The sequence below is a fragment of the Urocitellus parryii genome, chromosome 1 (genome assembly GCF_045843805.1).
Source record: "Urocitellus parryii isolate mUroPar1 chromosome 1, mUroPar1.hap1, whole genome shotgun sequence".
Lineage (NCBI taxonomy): Eukaryota > Metazoa > Chordata > Mammalia > Rodentia > Sciuridae > Urocitellus > Urocitellus parryii.
The window spans coordinates 97,228,386-97,250,062 of NC_135531.1; the positions used below are offsets into that span (position 1 = coordinate 97,228,386).

At 39.5% G+C, this 21,677-nt stretch overlaps 1 protein-coding gene across 4 annotated transcripts in view; it reads left to right on the forward strand.

The window, feature by feature from the left end:
* Positions 1-21,677, forward strand: part of Arhgap26 (Rho GTPase activating protein 26) — a 416,502-nt gene that overhangs the window by 148,819 nt on the left and 246,006 nt on the right. For all 4 annotated transcript variants that reach the window (XM_026384432.2, XM_077800951.1, XM_026384433.2 and 1 more), the window contains exon 11: positions 15,047-15,125. In XM_026384432.2, the coding sequence (XP_026240217.1) occupies positions 15,047-15,125 (79 nt within the window). The remainder of the gene's footprint in view (positions 1-15,046; positions 15,126-21,677) is intronic.

Genomic DNA, 21,677 nt, shown 5'->3' on the forward strand with positions numbered 1-21,677 from the left:
TCTCTCTCTCTCTCTCGTTGGTTCTTTTTATATAATGTTAGGATTCATTTTAACATGATTATAAAAGCATGGACTATAATTTGCTCTAATTTAGTCCCCAGTATTTCCCCTTTCTGTCTCCTCTCCTGCCTTCCCCAGTTCCCTTTCCCCTACTCTACTGATCTTTCTGCTATTTAGTTTTTAAAATTTTTTATAGTTATCTCTTGTGGATGTACATGATAGTGAGATTCACTGTGAAACATTCATATATGTACATAGGAAGGAAAGTTAGGTAGGAGTCATTCCCCTGTTCTTCCTTCTCCTGTCCCTTCTCCTTCCCCTGTAGTCCCTTTCATCTAGACCACTGATCTTTCTTCTGTTTTGATGGAATCCCTCCACTCCTTTCCTTCTTTTTTTCTCCCTTATTTTGGACAAGCTTCTGAAAATCAGATCTTTCTATATTTCTTCACATATCTAGAAGGGAATTAGGGTGACAAGGAAAAGGCATTTCCATGTGTCAGGTGGCAGCAGCCTGGGGACTCTGCCTAGAGTCCTGTTCTCTGGGTGACTCTTGCCCTCTTCTTCAGCAAGGAGGGGACTGCTGCTAGATGCCTGCCATCTTTCAGCCTGGGCCTGCTGTAGGTTCCTCACTTCCATATGCTGTACCACTGGCAGGGGCTCAAAATGCTAGTTTAGCACCCAGGAAGTGGACACAAAAGAGGGGATGGTTATATTTAGAGGTTTGCAGTGTTCCCAGAATATGTTAACTCTATCATAAACATGGAATATGTAGACACTGACATACTGGCTATTAATGTGGTGTTTTATCAGGATAAACATGTTAAATAAAGTGTCACTTAAGAGTATGAGATGGCATGGATTTTGAAGGTTAAATCCTTTGAACCTTTAGACTCATTGCTGATATGTTATTTTGTAACCGAAGCTGTAGCCTTTACAAAGGGCTATTCCAGGGGTCAATTGCAAGTCCATGATACCAGTATTCCTTAATGTTGGTGGGAATCACTTACAACTATATCCACTGGGTGCTTGCTAGAACCATAGATTCCACTCCCTGCCCAGGACCAACTTTCAGGGACTCACACACTTTCTAGCTTTTTAGTTATTCTTTGTTCTTACTAATGATTGGTACACTGTACGCCATGTGTTTGACAATACAGTTTCATCAAAGCACATGAAAATATTTTTCTTATTAGAAACAAGCAACCATAGCAAATCCAAACCAAACAAAACCCCTAAACTCAGGCCTTTTTATACAGGTGCTTAGTAATACACATGTGGAGGAGAGAGTACCTAATAAATAGAGGGGGTCATTTCTAGTCCACCTTTGAAGTTAAAGAATGTTAAAGGGGAGGAGGGCAAGGAAGCTGTAGTATCTGAGTGCTTTCTGTAAGAAGGACACCTTCATACATTGTCTCATGTAATCCTCATTCTAACCTGATGAGGTGGCTACCCTTCCCCATCCCCATGCTGTTACTAAGGAATCTGCTGTTTAGAAGGGTGAGGTCATCTGCCCAGGCTAAGGTTGGAAGTTAATAGAAGCTCATTCCACCACATGTTGCTGCCTCAAAACTTAGAATATTCTAGAAATATTCCAGGTGATGAGCCTGGTGCCACCAGTGGGTGTATTTCAGAGACACCATGGAGCGTTCAACTTTCAGGCTATGGAATCTATGAAGTGCTGTTCCCATTCTAATTATTTGCATTTGGCATCATAAACTAATGGTGCAATAAAACTAAAGCTGCAAACTTTTCACACCTACTACTCTGTGACCTTTGGAAAGACCACACATAATTAAATTATTAGAGGTGATATAGGCAGAAAATACTGCCAGGCATGTGGCACTTAGTTGGTGTTCCATGAATTCTCTCTCTCTGACATATATGTATCCCCCCACCTCTTCTCCTACCTTTTATTTTTAAGGTGGCACCTTTTATCAGTGGAGACTAGCATGAGTCAGAGAAATCAAAGTATTAGTGCTGTTTTATCAGCTGATTATTTTCATTAAATCCCAATGCATTGCTGTCAATGTGCTAATCCTCAAATCATGGTGAGAAAGGGTTAATTACTGAGCCATAGGCCCTACGTAAAGAACTGTTATGACTCTTTGAACCATGAATTAGCTGAAAATCAAATGAAGTCTTAATCCAGGGCTTTGGATTTAGATCTGTGGTTCTTGAACTTTGTGTATCAAGGATCCTTTTAAAATACTGAATACATCTGGGTGTGGTGGTGCACACTTGTAATCCCAGCAACTCAAGAGGAGGATGGTGATTTCAAAGACAGCTTTAACAAATTTAGTGAGGCCCTGTCTCAAAATAAAAAATAAAAAAAGAGCTGGGATAGCGGGATGTGGCTCAGTAGTTAAGTGCCCCCTAGGTTCAATCCCTGATACCCTCTCCACCAAAAAAATTCACTAAATACATTCTCAGATATCTACCTTTAATTCTTCTGAGTTCTTTTAACATGGCTTCTCAAAACTAGGCCTGTCCTCTTTCCCCTGGATACTATACTCTTCCATATTGGCTTCCACATTCCTTCTGAGGCCACATCTCGCTCAGTCCCTTTTCTCTGTTACGTTTGCCCTTTCAGAGGTAGTTCCAGGAAAGGTTCAGACCTGAACTGCTGAAGTCTCCTGGATTATTCTGAGCTAATGTTTCACAGGCTAATATTAGCTTTTCATGTCTTTCCTTCGAAAGGATTTTATTATTCCAACACTGAAAAGTTAAAGTTAGTAGAAAATCTTTTTATTTAATCCTAAAGCAAAATTTGTTTAAATCCAGGTACCATGTCCATCAAATGAACATGATGGTTCTTTGAATTTCCCTTCAGATTTCTTTTGAAATTCAGTTTCAGGACTCTAGCATTTAAAGTACGGTATGAAATGGCTTTCAGTAGATGTCTATGACTTGTAGTGGTTATGGGGTGTTGTTAAAACATGCTCCAAAGGAGAAACTCTTCTTATTTTCTTAGAAGATATCTGTCATGGGTTAAATCATGTCACAACCACATTCATATGTTGAAGTCCTAATCCTGTTTCTACAAATGTGACTTTATTTGGAGATAGCCTCTTCATAGAGGTAATCCAGTTACAATGAGGTAATTAGGGTGGGCCCTACTTACCACATCTGGTGTCTGTGTCAGAAGGGAAAATGTAGATACAGAGACAGACATGCACATAGACAGATGCCTTGTGAACATGAAGGCAGAGATCAGGACAGTGGTCTCTGAACCAGGAAATCCCAGGTTGCCAGCAGCCTATGAAAGCTAGGAGGAAGCCATGGAGCAGATTCTCCTTCACAGATCTAAAAAGGAACCGGTCTTGCCAGGACCTTGATCTTGAACTTTCAGCCTCTGGGCCTAGGAGATGGTGCATTTCTGGTGTTTAAGCCATCCAATTTGTGGCACTTTGTTATAGCAGCACCAAAAATGTACACAGTACTGACTAGGGAGGGCGTCTCTCTGTGAAGCAGCACCCATGTCCATGACAACCTTTTCAATGGGTGGCTCAGCTCTCCTTCATCAGTACCACTTCATAAAATTACCCATTTACATAAATTACCTTCCTCATTCTGGATACTCCCTTTTTTAAAATAGTAGTCTAAGCTTTTAAATAATTGCCCTTTTATATCAGAATAAGGTGTCAAAAGACCCAGACTTTGAAGGTTTATGTTTTATATTGGTTAATTGACTAGATTTATGTCATTTTTTCCTTGAAGTAGGTCAACTCCGCTTGAATGAGTTTAGTGTACAGTTCCTGGGTGAAGAACGGGCCTGCAGAAGCAGCCTTTAGTGGTGGTATGTGAGTTACTAATAGTTGCCAGTGTCTATGGAATAATTAACTCCACCATGCAGTATCTCATGGAAATTAATGAGCAAATATAGGGAAAATATTTGTTTAAGCTAAAGGATCATGGTGGTAGTCATTTGCCAGCATCCTTGGATTTGTTTATTTTAAAGAAATTTCTCACAGATGTAAGTAACACATGGATATTTTCTTCCAAACGTTTTCCAGGAGGGGCCACTGAACCATATGGAAATTTATAGAAACAAAAGGCATCTTGTGATTCACTGGATCAGTGCAGTCTCTTGGGGGGGCCGTGTTTATACTTGGGGAAAGGAAACAATTAGGATGCTTTATTTTTTTTCCAGGACTAGCTGGCTCCAAAAGAAATCCATCCATTTGAAAATCATATGTGTGTTAAATGCTCTTTCCCCCATCGTCGACATTCTTCAGAGGTGGACAGCAAGGATAACTTGTTAGAGATGGCCAGGGATGAGGGATGGAATCCAGGGCAAGACAAGAATAATTGTCTTCATGGAGCTTATCTTTGAGTATAGGATGCACATTCACATACACCTACACACGTACATATTCAAGCAACTCAGGATTAATACTGACATAAACCCGGAGGGCTGGAATGCTGTTGGAAAATGCAACAAATCAGGGGCCTTAACGATTGCACTCTTGCTGAGAATAATAGCCTGATTGGGTATTCCAAATCCATTTCCTCCCTCCCTGTCTCATATTAATAAGCATAACTGCATGCTAGAGACTCTACTGACAGTCGGGATATTACATTTTCTGAAGCACAATGAATCTATTGGTCTGTCTATCTTAAAAGCCTCATCTGTTTTTTTTTTCATACTAATTTAAAGTCCTCCTCCTTTTGCAAGTTTTCTATGTATAAGAAAGGGGAGTCAGTGTTCCACTGAGCTAGTCTCAGTCTAGCATAGCCATTGTCACCTCTGTCTCCTTCTATCCACCATGTCCCCTGTATTTGCATGGTAATGGCCTTTTCTTTGTACTGGTTGGGTGGTAAATTAGGTGTGTATTTCATATACCTGTGCTCAGTTCTAAATATTGTCTTAGGGGAAGCTTTTAATACAGTACTGCGTGCCTGTGGTGGTTCAATTTTGTTTTCTGGTGAAGCAATATTGAGATACACTATTTTTTTCCTTTAAAACTTTGATGAAACAACTAGAGGAACTTAATCGAATTAATTGCTCCTCAAACTAAAACTTTAATATGTATACACATAATTTTCATTTGTGTATATGTAGGAGGGAAAACAGGAAAGTGGAGGATTGGTTAAAGTCAGAATAGTGGAGACTAGAGTTTTATGGAAAAACTGAAAAATTGACTTGATCTCTCCAGTTAGTCAGCTCCCTCATGTCAAGTAAATTTCAGAGCAGGCTGCATATTGCAGATGAAAGATCCAAGCAGCCCCAAGTTTGAATTCAGCATCTGTCCCTCATTAGCTGCATGACTCCTGGTGAGTGGTTGAACTGCATCTATAAGATGGGGTTAATGGCACCTGTCTTGCAGGGCTGTTCAGTAGATGTCCAGTGTCTGAAAAGGTTGTGCCTTTGTTTTTTTTTTTTTCCTATTCTATAAATTCTGGTACTTTATTGTTATTTTTGCAAACCTTAGTTCTGGGAGGTGTTTCCATGAGCCTGCTTTTCTTTTCTTTTAAAATTTGTTCTCATCAGTTCTACATGACAGTAGAATGCATTTTGACACATCATTCATGAATGGAGTATAACTTCTCATTCTTCTGGTTGTACATGATGTAGAATCACACCGGTTGTGAAATCATATATGTATGTAGGCAATAATGTCTGATTCATTCTACTTTCCTTCCTACCCCCACGTTCCTTCCTCTCCCTTCACTCCCCTCTCCCTAATCCAAAGTAAGCCTGCTTTTTGTCCTATAGTATACGACTCCTCAGTTCATCTGTAAGCTGAGAGTAAATACAGGTGCATCAAAGGTATACATGGAAAGAGATTGCTAGAGAAAGATTCTATTTTCAAACTATTTAAACAATGATTTTATATTAATACACATTTCTTATAAAAAGATGAAGTTTTATGCCCCCTCCAATTTATGATCTCAAAAAGAAGCCATTCTCATTGTAATTAAAGTAATTCTGACTTCTGGGGTATATGATATGTGTGCACACACTAGTTTGTGTCTTTGTAACTGTGTTTTTGTATGTTTTCCAGAAAGAATCATCTTATGTAATAGCTGCATGACTGTATTCAGCCTCTAGATGGCAGTTTTGTATATATATTGGTAAGGATAGTTCGGTTGAAAATTAGCTGTCCTTTATACATTGACAATTAGGAGTCAGTGGAGTATGTGTGTGTGTGTGATCTGTAGAAGTGATCATCATGTGACTGTTACTCCTTAAGGGAAAGGTATTCTAAGTGACTCATTCTTTGTCTAGAAATTCCTTCCTCCCACCCATTCTCCTGGATCATTCATACCCACTTTCCTGCAAAAAGCCCATATTCTTAGTTAGGCTTCTGTTTAAACCTTGCCTTTTAGCTGTTTTCTGAACTAAAGTACAAGGCTCTTGGCTTCAGGGACAGCTTATCTTAAGATGGTGAAGACAGTCCGTGTGTGATTCCACTGTCCTGTGTGCTGGGCCGTTGGACTTCTATCTCTTGGTGCAGCGTACCTTTATCTTGTGCAACAGATGAATCCATTTTTCCTGGTTTCAAACTTCCCCTCCCTCCCCTTCTCACCCCTTGTTTGAAATAATATTTGATTTTGCCTTCCTGCTGGTTGGATTGGAGTGCTGGTCTCAATGCCATTGACATTTCAGGCAGGAAATGACTTTTTCCTTCCTCCAAGGGTGTTATACTGCTCTGACTTCCATGACATGAGTTGGGGAGATATTGTACTTTCTGAATTGCCTCTTGGCTCTTTTGTAAAATAAGCTAGCGGAGCAGCTTTTGAAATCTTTAGAATTCATGTATTTAAGTTAGAACTTGTCATTGTTTTTTTTTTTTTTGTTTGTTTCTAATTAAATGAGAGTGTTTGCTCTTCGATTCTGATTTAAGAACGAAGGGGATATGATGGTTAATGGATTTGATAGGAAGGTGACTGGGGCAATCATGTTTCTCCTTTTTAATATGCAGAGTGAAATTTGGAGCTTTAATGATTGACTATACCCATTTATTTACCAGTTTCTAAATATAGACTGTTTGTTTTTACACATAGCAAAAATGAGGTGAGGGGGGATCTACACTAAAATTTTGCTATTATGTAAATTCAAAGAAGGAAGTACTCAACCAGTAAATTCCACTTATGTTCATTTCTGCTCATTGTGAAATAGAATGGTAAAAATGGGGTAGGGATAAACCAGAAGATATATTTTCTTAGTTTGTTATTAATAAATGGTAAGGGATATTTGCATTCTCTGTGAGTCTCACTTCATTCCATCAATTAATAATGCTTTCTCCTGGTGAAGTGTGTTAACCTTTGTTTACTTCTATGTCCCTGGTGCCTGTATTGTAGCTGGCACATAATAAGTATTCAATCAACATCTATTATATTTAAGGGTCATGCAGTTGTGCTAAAGATTTCTTTGTCTACATTTTCTGGTGTTTTGTAACTTCAGTCTCTAAAACATATAAGAACTTATCTGATGTGATTGGGAATGTTTACTTTTTACACTGTTGTTATTGAAATGATTCTAATTAGTATAGGACCTTTCTTCTAAGAGGTCAGTACTGTTGACTTACTCATTCATCAGGATGAAATCATTTCTAAGTAGTGGATTAGAAGCTGTTTCTAACTATTTCTTAGGGTGTGTGGGAGGGGGTTCCTCTCCTTGAATAGCTGGTCCTCCAGGCTCCTGGGGTGTATAAGTAGCACACACATGGCGGCAGTATAATATAAAAGGAATGGATTTTGCTTCAGAGTCAGACATACCTGGGTTCAAGTTCAGATGCTGGTGTTTAATAGCAGTATAACACTAAATAGCAAGTGATTTCTCGGAGAGCCATTTATTTTTCACTTTCAAAAAAAGGCACAATGATAGTACTTCCTATAATTATTGTGATAAATAAGGGATAATTTAAGTGAAGTCCCTAGCATGGTGCTTGGTACATGAAAAGTAGTAGATAGAACTTAGGTATGGTGTGGGGGGCACAATTTGTAACTCCTGGTTTTTCTCTTCTCTATCTCTCTGACCTGTTCTCTACCCACTCTACCTGGCATATGGTCCTTCTGGGACTTGCCCTTGTACTCTTGTTTTCCCCATAGAGGCATTGTTCCTGTGTCTCTATCCAAAAGCAGAATCCTACAGATTTTAAGGAAAATGAGACTGAGCCTATTTTCCTTGGGAAGATATAAAATTTCCTACACATATTCTCTTATTTTGCTACTTTTCTGCTCTTTGTAGACATTTGAGTCTTGTAATCTCATAAACAGAATGCAAAGGTTGTCATTCTCCAAGATTATTCGCAACAGCTTTGGTCATATCTGTATAAATGAAGATCTACTGAACCTTGAACTCTTGCCCTTGGCCAGGAACTGCTAGGCATTGGTTTTCCTGCTCTGGAAGTTGTAAAGCACTTTTTATCAGTGGATGGCAGGTCCATTCCCCATGCCCTCATCTCCCTGTCATCCTACATGAGCACAGTGGGACAGGTTGTGCACACAGGCTGTGAAAATGTGTATTTCTGTGAGTGCTGTGGTCCTTCTTATCCTCTGAACTTGGCCCTTATAGTGTATAGTAATGTGGATGGAAATTAGAGAATGAACTCTGGTCAACTGAAGATTTAGTTTTACAAATGAGAAAACCTCAGATCTTTGGAGATTGATTTAGAAAGTACTGTTAGATTCTGATCATGTTTGTTTCAGTGGGGTGGAGTTAGTTCTAGCATTTCCTTGTCCAATAGGAAGTGGGTAAATTGCCAAACCACTGAGATCACCATTGTTGACTCAGATTCAGGAATAAGATTAGGAAAGCTGTCGAGGAACCCTGGAATCAGCGCTGTTGAGAAGGCCATGAACTGACATCAGTGGTCCCAGGATCCTGGACAAGTTGTTAAATGATGTATTGCTTTCCACAAACTCTTTTTGGGGGACAGCCTTGGAGGAAATAGGCTGGTGGGCAACAAGGTGCTCTGTGATAGATGGAGAACCATTTTCTGCCTTGTTCTCGGTGTGTGAGCGTGTCAGCCTAGAGACAACGGCAGATCCTTGTTCCTGCTTCTCATGCTGATCCAGCTACAGCACTAAACAAGGGCAGATTCAGAGTGAAAAGAAGGGAGGGAGCTTCTTGGCAGATTTTCTAGAATTTGCTAGAGATCCCTTCTGTCTTCATCAGCTACCAGGCATTAGTTTTTAAAGGACCACTTTGATGCTTCACTCAGGAGGAAAGAGGAAATGGCCATGATGTCAGCTGCTGTGTTCCTTCAGCCCTAGCCGGTTGCTTTGTGGTAGTGGCGTGATTTTTGGGGCTGTGTGTGAGTGTGCTGATGGTGGCGTCCTGTGTGTCAGCGCCTGCGGGATATCTTATTCCCTTCTTAGAGATAATACACACTTACCCTTCTCCAGCCTTAATTTTGACGCTACTCCATACCTGCCATCCTCCCCTATTTTCCCCTGTAAGAACCACTAATTTTGGGAGTATTTTCTTTGGGCCTGACACTTTGAAATGCCTGATACACTTCTCATTTAACTTTCACAGCATGCCCTGAAGTGTAACCCTGGTAACCCTGGCAGACAAGTAGTTGAACTTCTCTATGCTGCTTTTCTTAAAAATGCAGGTCGTTTGAGTGGCAGAGAGCAAAGCTGTTGCTTGTCTACCAGGGCCACTCAACTAGGAAGCCATTGAGTCAGGCTTACTAGTGAGGTTTTTATTGGTGAGAAGTCATAGCTCTCTGGTGTTTAAAAAGCAGTTTTTTTAATTGAGGTGTAGTTATAGTAAAGTGAACAGATCTTAAATCTGTATTATTATTTTTCTTTTGTGGTGCTGGGGTTGAACCTAGGGCCTCGTGCGTGTGAGGCAAGCACTCTACCAACTGAGCTATATCCCCAGCCCCTCTTAAATCTGTATTTTAATAACTATGGGCACACATCTGCATGCATGTGCACACACATTGATGTAACCTCCTGATCAAGATACAGAACATTTCCATTGCCTCGAAAGCTTCCTGTGTGCCCTTTCCCAGACATTTCCCATACCCCTTTCTTAAACAGAATCACTCTTCTGACTTCTGTTGCATGGAGTTTGGACATCAAATAACTGGAATCATATTGTTTGTTGTGTTTTGTATATTGCAAGAGTTTGAACATCAAATAACTGGAATCATATTGTTTGTTGTGTTTTGTATCTATTTTCCCTAATCAAGTCTGAGATTCATTCATGTCACACTTAGCAGTAGTGGGTCCTTTATAGTTGTCTATAGTATTCCATTGTTTTAATTTACAACCTTTCATCTATTTTCTTATCAATTGATACTTTCATTGTTGCTACTTTGGGGCTCCTAGGAAAGAAATTACAAGCATTCTTGAATGTGCCTATGGTGGATGTCGGCACTTGTTTCTCTTGGTGATCTATGTAGAGATAGAATTGCTATGTTACATGGCAGGAGTCTGTTTAGTTCTAATAGATAGTGCCCAAGTGGTTTTATCAACTTATCTGCTGTATGAGCAGTGTATATGAGAGTCTCAGTTGTTTGTCATCCTTGTTACTATTTGGTATCAGTGGCCTTGTTAGTGCTATCAGTTCAGGAGGGTGTTTGTTATATCTCACTGTGGTTTTAATTACATTCCTCTAATGAGTAATCATTTTGGGTCCTATTTCTTATTCTTATTTGCAATTTGGAGGTTCTTTTTTATAGAGTGCCTTTTAAATCTTTTATTGGATTGGGTTGTTCAGTTGCACCCCACCCCCTTGTTTATTTGTAGGTATTTATTTTGGATGAGCGTCTTGTTGGAGATATGTATATATCACAAATATTTTTTCTCTCTCTGGTTTACCTTTTCATTCTAATAGCTTTTGATGAATATAGGTTCTTCATTTTGGTGAACTTACCTGTTTTTTTCTTTATGATTAGTGCTTTTCATGGTCTTAAAAACCAACTTAGTTACCTTTTCATTCTCTTGAATGTTTTAAAGTAGAAAAGAAGGTGGAGAACTGCTGCTAGAGAAAGTAAGCCCCAGCCACACTGGTACTCTTGGATTCTTGTTTGAAAATTGACTGTTTGCCTTGGGTGATAATCCAAGGTCTCATATTTAAAAAGCACTTTAGTTTTACATAGCCCTTTATTATTCAATCCCATGGGTTCCTGGGCAGGAGCACACTGAGGTGTTTGCAAGAGTGCTTTTTTGTTTTGACCCTGCAGACTTGGGTGGTCAGCTTAAGTGCTCTGGGGCTCTGATACCTTCACATTTGCCACAGGGGTGTCATGCACAAGGCTTTGTAACTTGATAGCTCTGTAATTATGGAAAAGGTATTGAACCTTTCTGAGCCTTGGCTTTCTCATCTGATAAGTGGGGTAATGAAAATATATTTACTGTATGACATAGCTTTGAAGTCTAAATAAATGAATTTATGTGGAGTGCCCACACAGCAGCTGGCACATAGTACTGGACTGTTACTGTTCTTTTTTAAAGGCATCTAATAGGATCACATTTCTTCATGGAGCTTAGAAAGAACTTGATCATTTATCCATTTCTCTTTCATTGTTTTATATTTCCCTTTCTCATTGCACATCTTTCCTCTTCCCCATCTCCCCCATCTCCCCCATCTCATTTTTTGCTATGAAAACTCACCCACTGAAACACATTCCTAGTCCTCTTTATTTTTTTCAAATTTTGAGACAGGGTCTCACTAAATTGTTGAGGCTGACCTTGGACTTGTGATCTTCCTGCCTCAGCCTCCTGGGATGACAGGCAGGTGTCACTGCACCTGGCCCACAAGGATTTTAAACATGAACTAAATTGAAAACCTGTAAGAAAAGGTGTGAAAATGTGCTGCTCTGAAGGGACTGACATGGAAGTATAGGACCACTGAGGGTTTTGTTTTGTTTTGGAGGGTGGTGGTTCATAGGGGCATAGGGAACATAAAAATGGAAAGAAATCATTGCTTGGTTCCCAAATAGAGTGTTGATTTTTTTAACCTTGTTTCTAGGAAATTCACATTAAGTAGGAGATTTGTGTAATAGGGGTTTCAATCATAGTAAGTACTAGAAACGATAGTACTATTTCCAGATGTACATTCTAGAGATTGAGAAAAAATTATCTGAACTTGGGGTGGGTGATAGGATTAAAACTGAGTGTGTTGAATGCATTTTACTCACCATCTGTCATCTACTCCACGCCATACTCTCCCTTCACCCTCCAGAAGCGAACAAGATCACATGTGGAAAAGAACTTGTATTTTGATATATCTTCTTGAGATGAAAACAAATCCTGTTGACTTTCCTGGTCACCTAGGCCAAGTGACCCACCCTTTACAGCCTGAGAGTTTGTTTGAACTTCCTCTTTGTGGCTCTGGGTGGAAATTTCTCACTGTGTGCCATGAAGTTGATATGACATCTGCGAGGCCCCTGAGATCTTGGTATTTAGGCATCTCTTGTGCTCAAACTGTTTCCTAACAGGAAATGAACTGGAGATGTGTTGACTCCGTGACCTCACTGTAGAGAGGAGGGTGTCTTTGCTCTCCAGTGTGGGGTGACCAGGAAGGAAATGAGTCGGGTGGAGTGGGCAGCCCAAGCTTGGACCTCAAATTTAACCAGGATCACCTGGGGTTAAAATCCAAGTTCCCAGGCCCAGCCCAGAAGTCCATATTCAATAGAGTGGGGTTAGGGTGGGGTTAGTCTGGGAATCTCCATTTTAATGGATTACCCAGTTCAGAAGTGGGCAGTACAGGGACAAGACCTTGAGTAACACTCAAAGATCCAGGTTCAGGGACTTGAGAGTTCTGCAGTAGACCATAGCTTCAAAGCCATCAGCTTCCAAGTATCTGCACTTGCCTTTTTTTTTTTTTAAATTTATATATGACAGTGGAATGCATTACAATTCTTATTATACATATAGAGCACAATTTTTTGTATCTCTGGTTGTATACACAGTATATTCACTACAATTCATGTCTAAAAACTGAAACAAGACAGGGATGCCCTCTTTTATCACATCTATTTAACATAGTTCTTGAAACACTGGCTAGAGCAATTAGAGGAAACAAATTAAAGGGATACACATAGGAAAAAAAGAACTCAAATTGGCACTATTTGCTGATGATATGATTCTATACCTAGAAGATCCTAAAAGTTCCATCAGAAAACTTCTAGAATTAGTAAATGAATTCAGTGCACTTGACTTTTTGAAAGGTGAAAGGGGAGAATCAGTCCACTGTGTCCTCACGACACAGGATCTGTTTTGTGGAGCCCTGGCTGCCAGCACAGTCTGTATACACTCAGGGAATCTGGTACACTAATTGGCTGATAGTGGGACATGGGCATTTGGATCTGAGAAATGAGAATTTCTGAGAAGTTAAGGGAGAGCCCTTGTAGGTACTTGTGGTGAGTGGGGTTGTTCCATCTTTGTAGTCATCTTTGTGTTAGATAGGGCCAGCACCCAGTATGGCCTTCAGAAGAATGACCATCTCTCAGGAATCACTGTCCCTCCCATCCTCAACACACACCCCCTCCAGCCATCTACCCACCCTCTCTCACCCCCACATACTCTCCCACAACCTCACCCCCCACACCCCCATGTGCTCATATACCCGGGCACATGTGCTCACCCACTCTTCCCATGCTCCTCACAGCCCCAAACCTCCGTACTTACATGCTCACATCTTTGAAAACTTTTTTCTCAGGGGAAGTGGAGGGATGATCAATGAAAAGATGGAGACATAATATTTAAAATATGCTAAACAAAAACAGGTCTGTCCTATTTATTGCAACTGTGGACATCAACCAGGAGCAGAGAGGTTCTAGGAAGGTTGGAATGAACAGGCTTGTGTGTTTGGGGGCCCAACCTCATGGGTTTTTAGTACTGAGTTCCTTGGGGTTCTCAGCAGAATTTGTGGACTCAGATGGCAATTGGACTTAGTTCTCACTCAGTAGATCTCTTCCTGCCTTTCAGGCTTTCTCAGACTTAAGTCTGAGAGGGTTAAAATCAGAAACTCTTAACTTTTTTAAGGTTTGCAGTACTGTTTGAGATTTTTTTTTTTAAACTGGGGATTGAACCCAGAGATGCTTTACCACTGAGTTACACCCCTACCCTTTTTATTTTTATTTTTAATTTTGAGACAGGGTCTTGCTAAGTTGCTGAGGCTGGCTTTGAGCTTGTAATCCTCCTGTTTCAGCCTTCCAAGTCTCTGGGATTACAGGCGTGTGCCACTGTGCCTGATTCCTCTTTGAGAACCTGATGGATATTTTGAATTGCTCTTACAGAAAAATACATAAGAATTTGGAGGGAAAGTGGTTATGGTTATGGACAGTCCGGGATCTCTCTGTGACCCTAAATAAAGGGCTCCTACCTCACTCAGCAATTGAGCTCCTTCTGAGGTCATATTTATGACACAGTCCTCTTTCTCGTGGAGTACCATTCATAATGGGAACACAACAAATGCCATTTGATTTTGTGTGTGTCCTTTCTGGAGGCTTGTGCTCAGTTGTAAACAGCAAGCAGTTTTCAGTGACAGAGTGGAAAGAGCTAATGTCCATAAAGCACTTAACCCCAGATATGGTAAGTATTCATTAAAATCTACGTACACTTAATATAATCTTAATTACAAGCTGATTGACTACATTAAACTTCTCCATGTCAAAGCAGCTTAGAAGCAATGGACTAGATATTAGGAGATCAAGAGACCTCCAGCTTGGACATTTTTCCCTTTTCCCTGAGTCCAGTGACTCCATTCACTTCAATAAATACTTATTGCATTTATCCTGTGAGTAAAGTACTCTGTTGAACATTCTGAAGAAGAGAAATGAGCAGGGTTCCAAGCAAGGAAGGAGCTCTAAAGGGATCTTGTTACTCCCGTGTCCCTTACCAATATCTCTTGTTTCTTCTGCCTTTCTTAGGGAGGAGGGCTTACTGAGAGGGATTTGGGAAGGCGGCTTTGCTTTATGTACTGGAAGGTGTCTTAGAAAATTTGAGTGCTGTGCCTCTCTTTGTTTTGTTGGCCTCAGTAGCCTCTCACTCTTGCGAGTGGGTATTTTTTTAAGGTTTACCTTTGCCAATCTCCATGTGGCACTGGTTCATGTCTGTGTCCCTCCTTTCTCCACAGGCCAGGGGTTATCACCATGCAGGCTTTGTCAGAAGAGGACCGGAGGCTCTGGATGGAAGCCATGGATGGCCGGGAACCTGTAAGTAACAATTCAGGGAAGCAGAGCAAGAATAAAGATCCTGAGTTGTTTGTTGCTTCCTTAGTTCAGTGATTTTTGCTGTTGCTCTAAAGCTCTGAGGGTTTGAAGCCAAGGTACCAGAGGTAGTTTTTTATTCCTGGGGTAATTTTTGTGGATTTTGCTATTGCTTCTATGTGTATGTAGTTCTTGAATTTTGGCCTTTCCATCCCAAGGTAGAAGTTCTGCATGGTGTTACCCCAAGGCTCCCCCTTTGCAGAGGCAGGTATAATGAACCCAGGTCTCTTAAAGGAGGCACAGCCCAGTCTGGCTCACTAAATGTTCATTGCCTTATTGAAGTAGGATGCAAAACCTTATTCAAACCCATTTTAATGGGATAAATGATCATAAAAGTGTGAACAGGTTGTACAGTATCTTCCATTGCCTTGTCCCTTTGCCATAGAAACTAATATTCCATCATAAACATTGGGATGTTTTCTGGGTAGGTGAAGGGAGTTAAGACTGGTGTTTTGGTCTGTGCTGCCATTTCACAGACGCTGGCCTCAGCTGGGTGATTTCATCTTGTGGTTGTTATGCATCTTGTGACATAAACCCACATAAGAGCTCCAGGCAAGTCCCAGAACAGTTCTCTTATCTTGATGCTAAGGTTCTCAACTTCAGTGTCCAGCTAATTTCAAGTTTACAAAAATCTTAAGAGTACAGTCTAGCCATGTCTCACCAATAAAAGACAGAAAGACCCTACTGGGCCAGAGGGGCCAGTAATTAACACTCACAGAAGTACTGTTCAAGCAGAGAAATGTATGCAAGGAAAAAGCAGGCCATGGGCTTGGTGTGCCACACTGGGTGACCAGTACAGACCATCTTTGTTCCTTTGTGTGTGTCTCTCTCGGCCTGCCCTGGTGAGGGGCTTTGGCAACATAGCTGCAGGTACCTTCCTACTTAACTTTCTTTATAAACCTTGGTCTCAATTTGATCAACTAAACATGAATAAATAGAGTTTGCATATCATTTAATAATATAGAACAAGGTTTAAAGAACTATTTAAAGATCTAGGCACAGTTGTCTAAACCATAATGAAACATTGTTTAATCTTAATTCTTTCCTGGACTAAAATATAAGATAATTATATTATGTTTTTCTGTAATTAAGTTTTTCCCATAAAAATGCTCTCAAAAGCAGATACACATTACTACCATTAAGGCTTTGTAGGCACAATCATTGCTTGATGTTAGAGGCCTTTGAAAGTAGGTTCTTGAAAGTCCTCATTTTTGCTAGCATCCTTTTTTTTAATATTTATTTTTTAGTTATAGCTGGACACAACATTTATTTATTTTTTTATGTGGAGCTGAGAATCAAACCTAGGGCCTCAAACATGCTAGGCAAGTGCTCTACTGCTGAGCCACAACCCAGCCCCTGCTAGCATCTTTTGAGCACTTTTTAAAATGTGTTAGGCACAAGATTGGGTATATTATATCTCTTAATCCATTTATTTCTCTTCAGTGCCTTAAAAAAGAAGTGTTATGATTTCATTTTATAGATGAAGAAACTGAAGTTTAGAGAGTTAAATAACTTGCACCAAGTTGCACAGATAGTAATTGGCTATGTTAGTCAGCTATAGGCTGGTTTGCTATATAGTAAAGAAACTCCAAAGTGTCGTAGCTTAAGGAAGAAAGAAGTGTATTTGTTTCTGAGAGCAGAGGTGGGTTGCTCATCCCTTGTACTATCCTTCTGTCAACCTATGGCTTCCCAGCTTGCTCTAGTTAGTGCCATTTTCCAGCCAGAAAATGTAGATGAAAGCACCCAGGGCAGCTGGACATCGTGGTCTCTTGCCTCTAGTTCTGGCTGCTTGGGAGGCTGAGCAGGAGAAATGCTTGAGCCCGTGAGTTCAAGACCAGCCTGCCCAACATACTGAGACCTGGATTCAAAACAACCAACCAAAACCCAAACACAGACACATAAAACAAACCCCAAACCAAACACATCTCCAGGGCAAGTATTTTGAAGGACCCAGAAGCAGAAATCTCACTTCCGTTATTCAAAACATAATGATTTGACCACAGCTGTCTGCAGAGGAGAATGAGAAATCCAGACTGCACATAGGCACCTACCAGCCCTGACAGTACCCAACACAACTTCAAGGAAGAAGGAGGGAAAGATGCTGTGGGTATTGGCAGTCTCCACCATAGTGGCACAGCTGGAATTCAAACCCATGTCTGTCTCTAGATATGTTTGGTTTACATCTGTATTAAACTGTCCAATTGCCTTCCAAGGATTCTTACTCAACTAATTTTTATAATACTTTCTCTGACTCTCTCTCTTTTCCTTCCTTCCTTCCTTCCTTCCTTCCTTCCTTCCTTCCTTCCTTCCTTCCTTCCTTCCTTTCTTTCTTTCTTTCTTATTACTGGGGATTGAATTCAGGGCACTCGACCACTGAGCCACATCCCCTGCCCTATTTTGAATTTTATTTAGAGATTGTGTCTCGCTGAGTTTGCTTAGGGTCTCACTAAGTTGCTGAGGCTAGCTTTGAACTTGTGATCCCTGCCACAGTCTCCTGAGCCCCTGGGATTACAGGCATGTACCACCATGTCTAGCTCTGACTCTCTTGAATGATTCTTAAAACTTATAATAAAGGAAATACCCAGGACGAACAGTTCTGCCGTAACATGTTATTTTTGGTGGCCATAAAAAAAAAAAAAAATCCCACTATTATTCCTCACCCTCACCAGGCTGAAGTTCTGAAACTGCTTCACCAACTCCATTTTCAGCCTCTTGCAGCCCTCCCTGCCCTTGATTTTTCTTCTTTGTCTGAGTGTAATTGGTCTCTTATTAACCACTTCAGTTTTCCTATAGATTGGCATCTGGCCTCTGTAGATGGAAAGTATAGTATAGAAAGAAACATCTCCTTGCTCCAGATCGTACACATTAAAAACAAGTTTAAACACAGAATAATTCTGTGTCTAAACATGATATAAAATTATGTCCTCCCAGGAACATAGAGCTTGCATTGAAAACCATACTTCTATGTGTTTAATTTCCTGAGGAGAGAGAGGAATACACGCGAATGATTGACTGCGTGATAAACACTAGGCGTGATTTTGCCTCCCAGTGCTAGGGCCTCCAGTGAACATTACTGGAGATGTTTGCCCAGTAGACAATTAGCAGCTCCAGTTTTAATCACTATTTCTCAAATTAGTTAAATCTGTCCCCTGGGAGTTTTGGCTTTCTCTAACTTGCTCTTTCTCTTGCTGGTCTTAGAGCATTCCCTTATTTCAGGGAGATGTTAATGGGGACACCTGTCTTCTGTTTTTATGCTTCTATCTCATTTGTCCTGTGACAGATTATTCAGTGTTGAGAGGCTTTTTCTTTTTCTTTGGAGGTGGGAGTAATTTTGGTTTTTGTTCTTTTTTTGTTCTCTCATTGTTCAGCAAAGACTTAGAATGGCTGGTTGGAAAAGAAAACCCGAAATGAACCCTGAATCAGTTGATTTCACAACATTTTAGTTAATTGTTACATAAATCACAGTTTTTAGCACTCAGTCACATTCTAGTCTAAAGAAATGTTGAATAGCTTATATGTTATTAATGGACATATGCCAGAGGAAGGAACTTAGGGTTGTGGCCCTACGTTGAGTATTACGGATTTTTACCTATGTAGCAATTTGGAATTCTTTCGGTTCAAATGAAGGAGACCCAATTCAAACTGGCCTGAGAAAAATCTGGGTTTATTGGATTACGTAAATGAAAAATTTGGGGTATAATGGTTTCTGGCCCATCTGAGTCTGGTTTACATAATATTTGGAGTTGGTTTCTTATTTTGTGTGGCTTCACATTCCAAAATGTTTTTTTCCATGTAGTGGTGAGATGTTTCCTCACTATTGCAGGCTTACATGCTATTTTAAGATCTGGGGTCAAATAAAATTTTCTGCAACAGGCCGAATAGGAAGTATTTTCAGCCTGGTGGGCCATGTTGCAGCTGCTTAACTTTGCTGTAGTAGTTTAGAAGCAACCATAATATATAAATGAATGGTATGACAGTGTTTCAATAAAACTTTATTTACAAAAACAGATAGCAGGCTGGATTTGTATCATAGGCCTGTTCATGGATTCCTGATCTGTAAGTATAGTGTAAAGTGAGCTTTTATAAAAGAATTCTAAAGAAGTCCTATGTTTGAATTTTATTGAATGACATACTTGGTCCAGAGGATGGGGTAGATAAGTGACCAGTCCTCACACACTTGTCCACTGTTGGCTTCCCCTGAGAGAAAAAGCATTGCTCTATGAGGGAGGTGGGTGGACACTAAGTAGGCAGAAATAATACAGTTTCTCCTTACTAATGAACCTGTGTTTATTAAATTTTATATTCAGAGAGGTTACTCTTTGTCACATGGACAAGGGCAGAAGTCATGTTTACTCCTAGCTACATATTTAAGGTGAAAGACTGAATGCTTCCCCCTAAAACTGGAGATAAGACAAGGGTGTTCGTTTCACCACTCTTATTCAACACAGTCCTGGAAATCCTAGCTGCTAGAGTAGGACAAGCGAAAATAAAAGGCATACAGATTGGAAACTACCCTGATTTGCAGATAACATGATTGTGTAGAAAATCCCAAGAAGTCCACAAAAATCTTCCTAGAATTAGTAGGTGAGTTCAGTAAGGAAACAATATAAGATAAACACATCTCTAGCAATCAGTTGTATTTCTGTAACCTAGCCGTAAACATATGGAAATCAAAGTTGGAAACTGTACTCTTTGTAGTCACTAACTTCAAGAATGAAATGCTGAAGTATAAATCTAATTAAACATGCAGAGGATGTATATCTATTACAAAATGTTAATGAATAAAGATCTAAATAAATGGAGAGACATACTGTGTTCATGGATGGGAGGACTCAACATTGTGAAGATGCCAGTTCTCTCCAAATAGATCTTAGGTTTAATGGAATTTCTGTCAAGATTTTTTTTTAATAGACATGGACAAGTTTATTCTAAAGTTTATATATAAATGTCCAGAAACTGGATTAGCTAAAACAATTGTGAAGAAAGTGGGAGTAATCATTCTATCATATTATAAGGCTTCCTTTATCGTTACTGAAATCAAGACTATGGTTTTGACAGAGGGATAGACCCATAGATCAATAGAACAGAATAAAGAACCCAGAAATAGACTCACATGAATATGCCCAATTGATTTGAGACAGAGGTGCAAAAGCAATTCAATGGAGGAGATTTTGTTTTTAAACAAATGGTGTTTTTTAAAATAATGGACATCCCATAGGCAATCCCCCCCCAAAATGACGACAACAACAACAACAACAACAAAACAAAATCCATGAACCTTGACTTAAATCTAGTATCTACACAAAAGAGAATTCAAAATGGATCATAGATTTAAGTATAAAATATAAAATTATAAAGCTTTTAGTATGCAGAAATTTTAGGCATGACACCAAAAGCATGACCCATAATATTAAAAATATCAAAATTAAAAACCTTTGCTCTGCATATGAAAGACCCTGTTAAGAGCATGAAAAAATAATCTATAGAGTGGAAAGAAGTGTTTGCAAAGTGTATATCTGATAAGGGGCTTAACATCTAAAAATCTAGAAAGAACTTTCAAAAGAGTTAAAGATAAACATCCAGTTAAGAAATGGACAAAGAGTATGAGGAGACATTTTACAGTGAGGATATACAAATGACAAAACAAAAAGTATGTGAAAAAGATATTCAATATCATTAGCCATTTGGGAAATGGCAAACTAAAACCACAATGAGCTATTACTAGATACCTATCAGAATGACTGAAATTAAAGATAGTGAAAATATAAAGTGATGGTGAGTATGCAGAGAAACTGGACCCACCTATACATGGCTGATGGGAATGTAAAATGACACATCCATTCTGGAAAGTCACTTGGCAGATTCTAGTAAAACTAAATGTGCACTTTTCATACAACTCAGCATTTGTTATGTGGCATTTAACCTAGAGAAATGAAAGCATTTGTTCACACAGAAACCCATATACATATTTTTGTAGCAGCTTTATTCATTATAGTCCCAAACTGGAAACAACTCAAATGTCTTCCTGTGGATAAACAGTTAAGCCAAATAGTATATCCATCCACTCAATGGAATACTAATTAGAAAGAAATGGGCTATTGATAGACTGACAGGATGCATCCTAAGGGCATTATACTAAGTGAAAAAAGGCAGTCCGAAAAGGATATATACTGTATGCTTCCATTTTGTAACATTCTTAAAATGTTACAAATAGAATAGAATGTTCTATGAGACTACATCACAATTTATTATTTATTTCTGCACAGTTCTACATACATACAGGTGAGTGTATATAAAATCTGGTGACTAATCCCCCCCCCCCAATGGCTTTACCTATTAATCCCATCACACTGGTGGTTACATTTTCTACATAGGAATTTGGGGCGGGGGAACACAAACACTCAGACCAAAATAACTTTTGGATATATTTTTTTAATTGTCACACATTTATTAAGGACACTTCCCAATAATAAGTGAAGAGGTATCATAGTATGTCTA